Genomic DNA, 13,684 nt, shown 5'->3' on the forward strand with positions numbered 1-13,684 from the left:
ACAGATGCAATGGATTAGTCATATGGGATTTTATTTTCTAATGTGTGAGACTCACACTGAGTCTGGATTTGACCCAGTTACATATGATTTTCCTAACATACGATGTCATGCCATTCTTTTCACTGGTAATATTTGGTCTGCAAACAACTCTCATGATAACACTTTAGAATTGACTAAGTTACCCAACGCAGTTACTTAGAAACATAATATAACATTCTTTTTAAGTTACTATTTACATCTTTGTATCTTTTAGTTTTTTTGTGTTGGGATTATAGCTTTCTTTCTGGGAAACCAGTCAGGTAAAATTATAGTACAAATCTTTCAGTTTTTAAAAAGCAAACCCCTTTAAAATAAAGGACTACTCCGCTGTTAAAGAACTAGTAAAAAAGTCACAGACTTGGCATCACACTACACTCAGTGTTTCAGATGTTGCATTAGTCGTCTAATCAAGCGTGTAGCACAAACAGACTCTGCGGTTCGGGCCAAAGCTCACATGCCAGAGGGACAGGGCCACGGCGTCCCCATGCCGCTATTATTCTTACTACTTCCTGCTATTAGAGGCTCTCCTGCCCCTCTAGACAGGCTGCTTCACTGTGGAGATGAACTGCAATGCTGCCATGCTCCACTTCAGAGGACTTTGGCATTTCCTTTGCTGGGGTGCGGTGGCAGCTGTTGTTGGAGAGGGGGTCTAAATCTAGGGATGATGATAATGATTGTATATCCAGTTGGGATATGGAGACGTGTGTGTGTGTGTTTTGTTTGTGTGTGTGTTTTTGTGTGTGTGTGTGTGTGTGTGCGCCCGCAATGGGAATTTTCTCCTCATTTACTGAAACCCCTCTAATTGTGACTGGCTTTTTGTCCAGCTTCCTGCCTTCCTGACAGAGTGTGAGTGACGCGCAACATCCTCTCATAGCTTCCCAGCTCAATGTTTCATCCTGAATCCGTTCATCAGTAAGAGTCTCAGATCATTCATTGATTTTTAACACGTTAATGTACTTGTGACTGCTCTACCATCCAATAATTGCACGACGCAATCCCCCTCTAATTGACACAATAAACTTCCGCCACTAAAGAAACCACTTCCTTGTATAGGAATGGATTTTTCTCTCCTGGGGCTGCTTGTGAGGCAGGTTTATACATGCCCAGATCTGATGGGGGATGTGAAAAGGTCAGAGATGTGTTTGGGTCACAGCTTTGAGCTCCTCCTGCTGTCCTACTGCACTAGTAATGTTTTCCACCGATCTTAACGCTTGCTGTGAGCGGCAGGATCACCCGCATGTGCAGTTACGTATATTTGCAGGGGTTGCAATCCTCAGTTGAGCTTGTCAATAAAACCTTTCATGTCACATTACCCAGTCATCTCGTGAATTAACTGTTTTACAGCATGAAGTTCTGGACTGTGTCCAGCCGTTTAAGAGCCTTTTGTGCCAGGTGTATTTCAAACAAGACCTTTGTGTACATTTCATCCCATGGTTTAAACCAACTAGCTTGTCTAAACCGACATTACTAGAGTTGATGTTTCATTGCTAATTATATGATGTTTTAAAAGGCTAGAAATAAATATGCCTTCCTTAAATTGGGCCGTTTTCTAGGAAGTGTGATATTTTATGGCATATTTTATGCATCAATCTTCTAGAAGTTCCATGTGATAAGAAATGTTGGGCTGATGTCTTTAGGCATTTGGTGTAAGTCCATTTGGGAAGGTTACTTGAATGTGTATGACACAAATACTATTACATACTCCATAATAAACATTCAATTTCATTTAGCTGACTAACCGTAAGTGGATTCAACCATGAGGGTTCAGACCCAGAACAACAAGAATCAAGGAAATACAATTTCTTTAAGAAAGCCAAACTACCAAGTAGTACAAGTAAGTGTCACCTTAAGTGTTAATAAAGTACTACCTGGATAACGTCAGCAGAGGTGTGTTTTCAGTTTGTGCTTAAAAATGTATAGACTAGCTACTGTCACTGGGGACCATTTAGGATTCGGGCAGTCGGGATTTCGTTGGAGCAACAAGCCGATTGGCTGCTGCAGAGCAGCGGGGTCGTGCGGTTGGACCGTGTCCTGGATGTCGACCCGACCCCGATCCCTTGGCAGCGCGAATTGCAAGTTCCAATGTTCTGAACGTGATCAAAGGCCTAAAAGCCCATTTTCTAGTTCACTGTATTACGTGTTGTGTCGGTGAGAGAGTGTGTGTGGGTGGTTCGCTCCAGCAGCGTGAACGCAGTTTGGAATCTCTATTCCCCCTCCTCCCTCTCACGGCAACGCTGAGCTCGGTGGAGGAGTCGTGTTGTTGCTCCAATGGAGGATGATAATGAGGTGGATGTGGGAGAGACTCAAAGAGCGCCGATGATACAACTGAGTTGGTCGGTCAGGGGTGATACAATGTTGTGAACGCGCATTTACCTGACAGCTGGACTCAAACATGTACAGCAGCAGCTGGTGCGGACTAACAACACCATGATTGGCCGATGAAGGACAGTTGAGGTGAACTCAGGTTCTTCAGGATTGGTGTGAGAAGAAAATACCAGGAATTTGGAAAAGTTGGAAACAAAAGGCATTATTAGGGGAGGGAAAGAGAAGCAAATGACAGCGCACTCTCTTGCAGAGAGAGAAGTATTTTCACATTCTCGGTGAATCTTAGTATCTTCTCGTCACTGCTCAGCTATGCAGACTCTCAAAAAAACTCAAGATATTTTCCCCTGAGTTTGAGATTATATATGAGTGCGTGTGTGTGTCTTTGTGTGCACGCATTCCTAAGTTCAGTATTGAAAAAGAGCATGATTTTGTTGTCCACTTAACTTTGTCCCCCTCCTTCACAGTAAACATACGATTTTGAGGAGTTTGTCTTGCTTCAATGGAATATTCCAAGCGTAAACAACTGGCAGGGTTACGTGGAAATAAAACGAGAGAACAAATCTCGGTTTAGAAAGGAGCCCTTTGTCTGCTTTTCCATTCAAAACAGACCTTAAATTAGAGGTGTCGGGATGATAAAGTATGCCCAAACTTTACCTTTGAGAGGCCCTGATTTAGAGGAGTGTGTGTGTGTGTGTGTGTGTGTGTGTGTGTGTGTGTGTGTGTGTGTGTGTGTGTGTGTGTGTGTGTGTGTGTGTGTGAGCAGAGGGGAAGACCGGTTCCTTTGTGGAGCAGAGTTTGGGGAGGTTTGGACCAACAACATGAAGATGAGATGGCACTTGGAGGAGGGTGAAATATACAAAGGAATGTGTCACTCCTCTTGCAATGGACCTACATGTTTGGAGTTTCTTGTTAGACCACGTTTTAATAAATTGTCCATGGCATGTGTGTCCAAACTGGAACAGCCTTGAAACACTGAGATGTTCCACGTTTGATGAAGCATACTGTACATCATCTCTGAAGTTTAAAGCTTCTTTTCACTCCTCAATGTTATTCTTTGAGATACACAAACACCAGCAAAGATCTGTTTGTACAGTATTTGATTACGATAAAAACGCGCTTACATTGTGCATTCTCAGCTGTAAGACAGTGTTTTGTCTTTTTCTCCCTTCTTCTTCTTCTTATTATTCTTATCGGCTCCAGAGGGAACCCTGGAAAATGAGAGCCAGATGTGGCGACGTCATTGTGTGTTTGATACTCGAGTTGTGTTCCACCAAGGCTGCGGTGCGAGAGCAGAGTTTGTGAGTTGGTTGGTGAGAAACTTGGACACAGCCGATAGATGAGACAGCTGATGCAGCATTAAAGTCTGTAAACAATGTTTAAACCAATGCTCGAGCTGCAAAAAGCACGCTAGCAAATTCCTTCCATTTAGAAGGAATGGCAGGCAGCTTCACCACTGTGCTTTTCTGTGATTGTAACTACCAAGTGCAAACACACGTGTCAAGAAGGCATAATGATATATTTCCCAATACCGCGCCACGACCTTCCCACATCACTCTTATGAGGTTACTCCTCATCAGCCACATCACTGGACATCCCCATGGCAACACTCGGCCTTCTCCCCCCTGTGTTTCTGTGGCTTCCTCAGATCTCTTACTGGACCTTCTCTATTAAAGGTCTCAGCTCACTGCATGTTGATGGTGATTACCAGTGGGTTTCTGCTTCTACTACAGTCCCTCTTTGATCAAAAGTATCAAGAAGAAAATAAAATAAAAGAATACTCAAAATGGAAGAAGGCAACTGCTAGCTGATCTTGAAGACCGCTTTTAATATTGAAATTGAAAAAATAAGGCAGTAAAGATAACGGAGGAAGACAAATTTCAGTGTGCTGCTTGACATGAGTTAATGCTGCAGGGATCTCCTGACAGCGGCCCACGGTAAATATCTGTGATCCTTTGCATGTGTTAGGGCTTCAGCTCTGGGTCTCGTGGAGCATTCAAAGAATCACACACTAAAAGTCTGCAGACCACCAACTGGAAACAGGATTTAAAGGCCTACCAGCAGTTCTGTATGAGGTTTTTTAGTTTTAGTCAGAAAAAGATCTAGATAGTTTGTACATGTAAACAACTTCATAACAATTGTGTTTTTTGTCCGTCTCACACAGTAAGTTTGCGCAGTGCTTTTTTCCTCCACTAGGTGACACAGCTGTATCAGATTTGCAGTATGTGTAAGCGGTTTTTCTTGCTTTCAATATTTGCATTGCAACTTTTTTTAGACTTTATTCTGTCTACTTGTTAACGGATACATTCTTTGCATATGATTGATCAATACATCATTAGTTCACTGTGCAGTAAATGGCCTGATGAAAAATATTTATTTGTAAAATGGAAAGGAAATCAAATTTATAAACATTTCACATGCACAAGTGTCTTTGGGAGCCTTTGGTATCTTAATTATTTCAACCTTGATGAACCTCTTTGTAATTGCAAATTTAAATTGAGTAACATTAATTAGGTTTCAGGAAATTAAGGGAATAACACACAATTACAAACAAATCAGACAAGTTCAAAACTGTTTTATTTAAATCCATGTCAAACATCCAAATACTGAAATGGCAAAGAAAAAAACCCTCCTTTTTCTATTTTTGTAAATTTTGTACAAATCACAGTGGTTCAAAAATATGACAAAACATTTTTCTCAAAACATTATTTGCAAAAGGAGAAACACATTCTGATTGTTGTATATTTTCTTGAAAGCCCTTAATAGTTTGTTAGTTTGGTGTGCTCGTTCTTTCGCCTTTTAATATAATACACACTATAGTCAATGGAAGCAAACATACCATTATTATACAGTATATGACAAGAGACCAGGGGTTAATCACACCATGCATGTCTGTATAAAGACTGCCCGTGCTGTGCCTCTCCGTCCATTCCATCCCATTAATAAGAGCTTACTAAATACTGTAGATACAGTATGGCATGAGAGTCAAATTTACAACACTGTACTTTAGATAAAAACTATATTCATTAAAGTGGTAATATATATAGTTGTCACAGCTAATATCTGTGCCCAATCCAACCAGTAGTCCATAGACGCTGTTCGCCAAATTAGAATACACTAACTTCATGCATGATTGCAACACATTACATTGCAGCTAAATTCTGGAAGCATTAGAGTATACTATTGAATTTGGCTTAGAGAGAGACGGATCACAAGAAAGTGGAAAAGTAATAAGATATTGCAATTTTGAACAAGAAAAGTGTTAAATACAAAACTTCAGCTCACTTATCAAAAAAGTTGTTTTAGGCTACATAATAAAAAGTGCAGGCACCTGAGAGTGCAAAAATATTTTTTTCAAAACGGCTGGTTTGCTGGGTTTCTTGGTCACTTCATAACTCAAGCTGCTTTAGCATAGATGATATTACATACTGAGCTTGCAAGGTTCCATATCTGTGTCATCAGTGGACGTTAGCCAGTAACAATGCAACGATACTTTGCATCAAAGAAAGCTCCCCGATTGTATATCTTTGCTCTCATGTGTGTGTATTTCTTGCCTTAATCAACTTTATTGTGAGACCAGAAGGATGCAGGTGTAGTATCGCCAAAGTGTACAAAGCCAAAAGTGTGGGATTTTACTGAAGGCACCGCAAAGGAGACACCTACAGATAAAGAAAAGTCGGGCCCGCTAAGAAGAAAGAAAAGTCTCCGCAAAAGATGAATAAGAAGAAAGTTACAGTAAAGAGGATGTGTTAAGATACAACAAGACCAGCCAGATGAATAATACAACCCTATGTCAGGGTGACTTTGGCCTAAAGGGGTCAGGAGCAAATATTGAGGGCTGTTCAAAGCTAACAAGGTTTAAATGTTGCATCTTTGTCTCTCCATCTCTGTCCATCTTCACACTACTAATTAGCAAATACTTAATTCCCGTGAACTAAAAGTTAGCGATATGTATTATAGTATACAGAAACCTTGTGTCATTTCATACAGGCTTTACCAAAACATACACTTTGCTTTCAGCCATTAAGGACAGTCTTGAAATGAAAATGAAAAAGAATAAGATTGATTGCGTTAGTTTTTCAAACAAATGTTCCATCATGTTATTCAAACATGTAAAATGCTGCCTCGAGCTTTGCTGATCTTACTTAAATCTGTGCATAACGCCACAGACAGCTACTGTTAACCCCGCTAGACGTTAACCCACGAGCTGAACACGACTTGTTATTCAGCTCCTCACTGAGCACGTCCTGGAAAATTCTGAAAGGCTGAAGAAGAAGAAGTGGAAATATCGTGCTACAATCATCCGTTTTAGGAAACAATCTCACATAAGGAATAATTCATGCTAAGCACAGAAAGCTATAGTCAAAGACAAAAAAGTGCATTCCAACACCGAGTGTCATTATAGTGACAATGTTAGGCCACCATGCAAAATAACCACGTTACAAAAGTGGTTGCTCTCCCACAACACAACACACAGACCAGCCAGTGGTCAATAAAAAGCTTTGCTTTCTCAAAGTCTGGTTTCAAAGTTAGCATACAGGAATCAACCCGTTTCTCAATCACTTCCTCTAAATCATCTGGTCAACGGAGAGAGCATCTGCCATCCAAGTAATTCCCAGAGAGTTTAATTTTAGTTTGTCTGTGTAAAAACAGGACCTACGCTTCTTGTCAGGCATGACTCCGGACTCCTCAAGAAGAATAACGGGAAAGTGAGCATAAAGCAACCGATCCCTTGAAACATTATGACGGCCATGATTACAGTATCTATCATGCCCACCACTGCAGAACCTGTCTGCAGGTTTTAACTACAATGTTGCTGGTTGTTAGTTTTTATTCTTTTCTAACTATAAGGCACACGGACCAAGAGAAAAGGTTTGATGGTTCATACAAACCATCAATTAGATGAATCCAACAGCCAGTCTCTGGGGAACCAAAAGGAGGCCATGGAAGTCCATCAAAAAACTGACCTCCATTTTATTCCTCCTTAGGTCTCATTTCTAAATTCCCAAAGCACTGCACTGGGATGACTTCGAAATATCCGTGGATGAATTCCAAATGATTCAGGTTGCATGCAATACTGACTGAGACTCCTTCACTTTCACTCCGCTTTCACACTTTAGAGAGGAATCAGCTCAATTCTCACTTGGGTCTCGTGAAATCCGGTCTGACTGCTATTTTGGTAGCCAACAATTACTTGCAACGCGCCTCTCTCTTGAGAACGGCCGAACGCACCACATGTCTAACACAACCCATCTATCTCCTACGGTTGGGTCTGGTTAAAGCGGAGGGGCGTGAACCCACAGACAGAATGAAGTGCTAATAGAAAGTCTCGTTTTTACATTCAGTGCTAAAGCTCAAAGAAATGACCACACTTAACAAGGAAAATCAGATCTCATCTGCAGTTCTTCTAAGACGGCCCCCCCATGACTGCACACTCTAATCTCAAAGGGAAGCATTACAGATTTTTAGCTTAAAAAGTAGTTAAATACACTATAACATTGTAACAACTAGATATAAATGCAGACATGGCACAGACTGCTACTTTAATACAAAGCAGAAAATTAATTTTGAAAAAATGGTGTGAAATCATCATCAATATTCTGCACGTTCATTGCTGGTAAACACTAAAAGACTAGACAGAGGTTTAACTGTGAAAAAAATAGGTAGTGTCTGTGTGTTCATGTGGACACTGTCTCATCGGGATTGAAGCACCATTTTCAATTCCAGCCAGAGGAATGGAAGGCATCGTCCAGCAGTGAAAGCTGGTTTTCTTTTCTGACACGATAGATAGGAAACACCACCCCGAGAAGGCCTTTAAATACCATAACGTACTGCCTCCTTCTCCTGTAAGCCACTTTCTCTTTTCCCCTCCATCCCCTCTTATCAATAAAAGAAGTGGGGAAGCAGAAATGAAGACCGTGAGGAAGAAATAGATCAAAGGAATCACAGCTTTGGTATCCAGAAGTCTGGTTACAGTCTGGTTTCAACTGCACTAAAAACACTGTGCTTTTCCTTTCTTATAACACTGCAACAATTCAAGCTATACTGTTCTAGAGGACTGAGTGAAGCAATCATAGGCACAACTAAAGTCAGTTAGTGTGAAGGTTAGTGCCAGGGCCCTGAGCAATGCTGCCCCTAGTGGTGTAGGGGTGTAAAGGCAGGCTGGATGCTTGCAACCAAGTGGTCATTTACATAACAAGTACTGAATGAATCCATCATTCCTCAATGGCAGATGTATCAAGTAAGGCTGTCCCTCTTTACTCACTCATCCTTTTGTTTCAAGGAGAGCTACTCGTTTGCTTTTTCTGCACGTGTTGCATGTAGGAGGAGGGGGGAGGAAGTGCAGAGGTGGATGACGGACCCCAACGACTACTTCAGTACTCGACTTGAGGCAAATAGCTGTGATCAAGACCCCTGATTAGACTATCCCAACTTGCTGACGGCTTTAAGATTGTCCTTGCACCACAACCTGGGCTCGGGAACACTCCTATTGTTGCAATGCCAATCAAGGTTCTCAACACTTTGTGGGAGCAGTGTGTAAAAAGGTCAAATAATATTAAGATAGTAAATAATTACATTGCTAAGTGTCTATTCCTTGTAATCCTGTGCTGGTTTTAGAGGGGTGAATACTTTGCACCAGCCTACGTGTGCAAACTAACAGTCTACATAGAAGTGAAGGCAGAGGTGAGCTCCCCGAGAGGAGCTGCAGTGGTCAATGAGTCATGGTCGTTAAGGTCAATGTGAAGGAAGGAGGCTGAGAGGAGTAGAGAGCCCTTGCTCTCAGTCCAACCACTCAAATTCTGGGACACTGCAAGTGCTGGTGGAGGGACGGAGCTCGTTTGGAAGGGACAAGGGGCTACTCTGCAGCGCTGCAGGGGCCTTGTAGATCAGGGCGTCGTCAGAAGCACTCAACTCGGAAAGCATCCCTCACTCATGCCAACCGCATACATTCGCACTCACAAATCCGTTTCACATAACTTTCAGTTAAGTCCACACTTGTTGCAAAATTGCACCCAATAAGTCACCCATAATTATAAAGAGGCAAATACATTCCCTCAAACACGCTGACATTCAGGCATAGTAGCGCTGAGAGTCATTTATATAGTGATAATGGAGGGTTCAATGTCGACCGCCTCCGTATATTGAGGAGGAGGGGTTAGTTATCCTGTGTAGGATGACCCAGGTTTGGAGGAAGATGTTAATTGAGGAAACCCTTTAGGAGACGTGTGGAGAGGAGGACGGGTGCCTCCAGAAACACCAGCCCCTCTTGTTGTGTTGCTTCCGCAAGATCTCCTCCTCACGCTCACGCTCCTTCTGAGAGCGCAGATAGCGGTCCTCCTCCTTCAGGAACCACACAGGAGGCCAGCGCTGCTTCTCAAAGTGCTTCTGGTTTTCTGCAGCGGCGGGGAGACAGATGTACACAGGGGACTTTAAAAATCTGCAACGTGACTGTGTAAGAATCGTTTTATCAAAAAGGTGACGTAAGGACACAGCCAACAGTAATGTAAAGGCGTAAGCACAAATGAGCACGGAGAGGTCAATAAAGATTATAACGATTACCAATAAAAAACCTGAGATTAAAGTGATTATAATTTTAGTCATTGTTGGGCTTCATGGTAACATCAGCTAAGCTCGTCAGGTGCTCGTATTTTTCGTCCTGCGAATATTTATTTACTTTTCAGCTTCCTTGCAATCTCTTTCAGTCAAATTAAATGCTTACTCTGAACAAGTCACAGCATGCGATTATTCCTTAGCAGCGTGCTTCACCTAGAAAATCTAATCTAAGTGAAAGCTGCATGTGTGGAAGGCGGGTGGGACGATTATCAGGGCCGAGAGATGCAAGGTGGCCGTACCTGCAGACATGACCTTCATGTCTTTGGGAAACTTGCGGCAGATGCTATTATAATTAGTGCAGATGTGATGGAGACACCAAGCTGATAGTTGCTTGGCATTGTGGAACTACAAAAAAAAAAAGATACAGGAATGAAATTAGTTACTACAGCTGTGACATTAGAGGCCTTAAATTGTGAAATATGAATGGATTTTTTTGAACAGACCTGTGCAAGCTCAAGGTAAGCCAACACTTGTCCATCAATGTCGCCTCCTTTTGCTGCCAAATGGAGAAGCTCGTCCACAGCATGCTGTTCTGGAAATGGATAAAATGCACATAATCATGTCAATAGCACTGTTTACATGCACCGCACTCTTCTTCTCCCAGTGATACATTTGCAGTCTGTCCAGCCGTTTGCAACAAGCAACAGACTACGATCTTTTGACTCTTGATGAGAAGGAGTGTTTTGCCTGATAAAGATTGACCAAAACCCCATTTTGCAACATATATGCGAAAGAAGACGTTGAAGTGAGTGCTTCTCTCGCAGCATTTCTCACTCTGTAGAGAAGGTCTGTACCTGTGAGGGCAACCAGGCGGGGCAAACACAGGCGGTTGGCGAGGATAATAAGTTCTATGGGCTCCAGACCAGTACAGGGTGTCAACAGGCCGCAGTACAGGAACTCCAAGACCCCGTGCATACAGGCCGCACTGGTGTTAGGAATGGATACCTGCAAAATGACCAGATCAGAGACACAAAACAAAACGTTAAAAAGATGAGGAAAGAAGAGCTGGAATACAAAAATGGACACAAGTATAGATAGTTCATTTTCATTAGAATTCGATACTAAATCATATATACACAATTATGTAGTATAGTATTATCAGCCTAATAGCTAGAGATGTTTAAACAGGTTCAACAAGTTCAAAGTTAGCAAACTTCAAAAAGGGACAATGACATCAGTTAAAGCTGCGCAGTGTGTATTTGGAGGTAAAGGGCAGAGGACATGCTGTTCTGTTAGCTGTCTTTTATATCTAAGCTCACATGAAAGCGCCGTCTTGGGGCTAGTGATGTGAGCAATATGATCCATAGCGAAAGACCCAAAAGCACACACAGGCCACTCTGCTCGGACCCTTTTAACAAATGAGACACTCTCACTATCAATGTTCTACCCAGAAAGATTATGCTCATACAATGAGTGACAATAATATGTGAGCATAGGACATACCAACCCATGTAGCCCGAATGGAAGTGACCATTAGTGTCGACTGGGCCACGCACAGCAACACGTTTTTAGAATGATCAAACAACAAGGGCTTTAGTGGGGCAAAAGTGCTGAACCATAAAAGATGGACAATCCCCCCGCATGACCTCTAGATGTCGCCATACCATACGATAAATGCACTAGCCAATATGCTTTTAGGTCCACAACACAGGTGGCAGCTATATACATAAATGACTAAAGCAAGCAAGACCTTTTGTGTTCATATTTGCTCAGAGTCAGACAAACAAACGGCAAGCAGCAAACAGAAAGAGGCCAGATGACCTGCCCCTCCAGGAGCTCTCCGAGTGAACCCACTGAGAGGCTCTTCAACTTCCACTGCCATGGCCAATTAGGAGAATGTCAGCTTGGTGCGACCTCTCGTTAGGACTAAAAACGTTACACAAGGACAAGGGTGGTCCCTGGAGCCCCAACTGTGGCCAGGAAGTATTAATGAGTGGACACAGCCACAATTAAGGAAAATAACCATTATCACACTTCCTGTATTTTATTGCATTGCACCTCAACTTTTAAACTCAAGATGTAGGAGCTTTACAGACTTGACAACTTGGTACTAGTCCACTGGGATGCAAATGGTGGTACACACCTAATATATAAAGGGTTGGACCACCATGACGCACTCAGCAGTAGGACGTATGATGGCCCACAGAAAACCTGCCGTTTGATTCCAGGTAATTGACTGCAAACCCATATATTTGAACTATGACTGATGATGCATGGCCTTTTTACAAACATGCTCATTGTGTATCTATAATGTTGATAAAACCAATGAAGCAATACTGATGATAAAGTCAATAAATTATGCTTGGACCCATGTCTTAATGCTGTTCTGCACTGAACTAGAAGAGTTCTATTATAAAACAGCGTCGCAACAGAAATGTGGGAACCTAGAAATAATGAGAAGTGTGATCTGAGCATGATTATATAACAGCAAGGACTGATCACATGTGATTCTCACAGTTATAATTACAGGTTATATGACATAAAAGAAGAGAACACATGCAATATGACGATAGTCTGCAATCAACGGTTACATTTTCCTGTTGTTGTGTCTTGCAATGACCTAAACTAACTGATCGAATGTGATGTCTTTTGTAGAAAGACATAACATTTTCCACTCAAAAGTTTGGACACATTTTCTCATACAATTCAAAGGGAAAGTGTGTCCAAACTTCTGACTGGTACTGCAAGTCTGGGAATATTGCCGGGTATAAAAACTGGGTAAATGAGTCATGGACTCATCTCTCCTGTATTTCTGTGTAACTGAGTAACTGGTGAGTTCAATAAAGTGTGAGTCAACTTCATGGCAATTCTGTAAAGGCAAACTGTACCTCACGTCTTTGCCGGTTAAATAAGCAATAAATTAACTTTAGACAGCAGACAACTGGGTGACTGCAGCTTGGCATATACAATCACATTCAATGCTTTACGCTACAAAGCAGTTTTACCAACGTAGAAATTCTGATTACTTTATTTAATCTCATAAACACAAGTGCCGACAGTTTAAGTTTAAGTTAGTCTTTAGAGTCTTTGTGTCCAGCGCAGCTGCTTTCTACTCTGTGCCAGGTCCATGACATAAGCAATGCAACAGTAGCCACTAACATGAACCATTTAGAGTAACCATAGACACTGGTAGCACATCAGCTCCAAACACTGTGCCCCCTCAGTGAACCTCATGTCCTGTTTTCACCACCGTCAACAAAAGCTGCAGAGGCTTTTTTAACACCTACTCACGGGGTCTGTTCTGGAATAGAATCCAGGTTACCTACATGGCAACAGAAAATAACTAAATTGTTTAGTTTTCTTCCAACATTTTTACACATTAACTGGATACGCAAAAATTGTATTCCTTGCCTGTCGCTCTCTGATTACTTCCAATCCTTCTGAGGGCCTGAATCCATGTAAACTAACCCCACTGACTGTGAAAGTAATCATGCCCCAGAGGATCTGGTTCAGCAACACAGCGTCGAGAGAGGCGACTTAAAGACAGACGGAGACATGAACTTTTTCCTCTGATAAGGTCAAGTCTGCTGCGCGGTGCCCCAAGCATCCAGAAGCTGAACCACAGGTAAGAGAGAGCACACCTAAAGTAACCAGATCCACCACATGGAAACTGCCGTTTGGCAAGTCAAGTCTCAAGTGTTTAAGGGGGATGTACAAGTTAAGCCGGGCTACTCTGTTATCATCACGACTATATCAATTAGCACACAGT

General features: G+C 42.0%; 1 protein-coding gene across 6 annotated transcripts in view; it reads right to left on the bottom strand.

Moving 5' to 3' along the window:
* Nucleotides 1-4,921: 4,921 nt before the first annotated feature.
* rhobtb4 (Rho related BTB domain containing 4) overlaps nucleotides 4,922-13,684 on the bottom strand; it is a 34,443-nt gene continuing 25,680 nt past the window's right edge. For all 6 annotated transcript variants that reach the window (XM_040195354.2, XM_040195355.2, XM_078087596.1 and 3 more), the window contains 4 exons: nucleotides 10,770-10,920; nucleotides 10,419-10,507; nucleotides 10,215-10,320; nucleotides 4,922-9,755 (listed from right to left, as the gene is read on the bottom strand). In XM_040195354.2, coding sequence (XP_040051288.2) covers nucleotides 9,577-9,755; nucleotides 10,215-10,320; nucleotides 10,419-10,507; nucleotides 10,770-10,920 — 525 coding nt within the window. In that variant the 3' untranslated portion in view covers nucleotides 4,922-9,576. The remainder of the gene's footprint in view (nucleotides 9,756-10,214; nucleotides 10,321-10,418; nucleotides 10,508-10,769; nucleotides 10,921-13,684) is intronic.

This window comes from Gasterosteus aculeatus, chromosome 13 (assembly GCF_964276395.1).
Source record: "Gasterosteus aculeatus chromosome 13, fGasAcu3.hap1.1, whole genome shotgun sequence".
Classification (NCBI taxonomy): Eukaryota; Metazoa; Chordata; class Actinopteri; order Perciformes; family Gasterosteidae; genus Gasterosteus; species Gasterosteus aculeatus.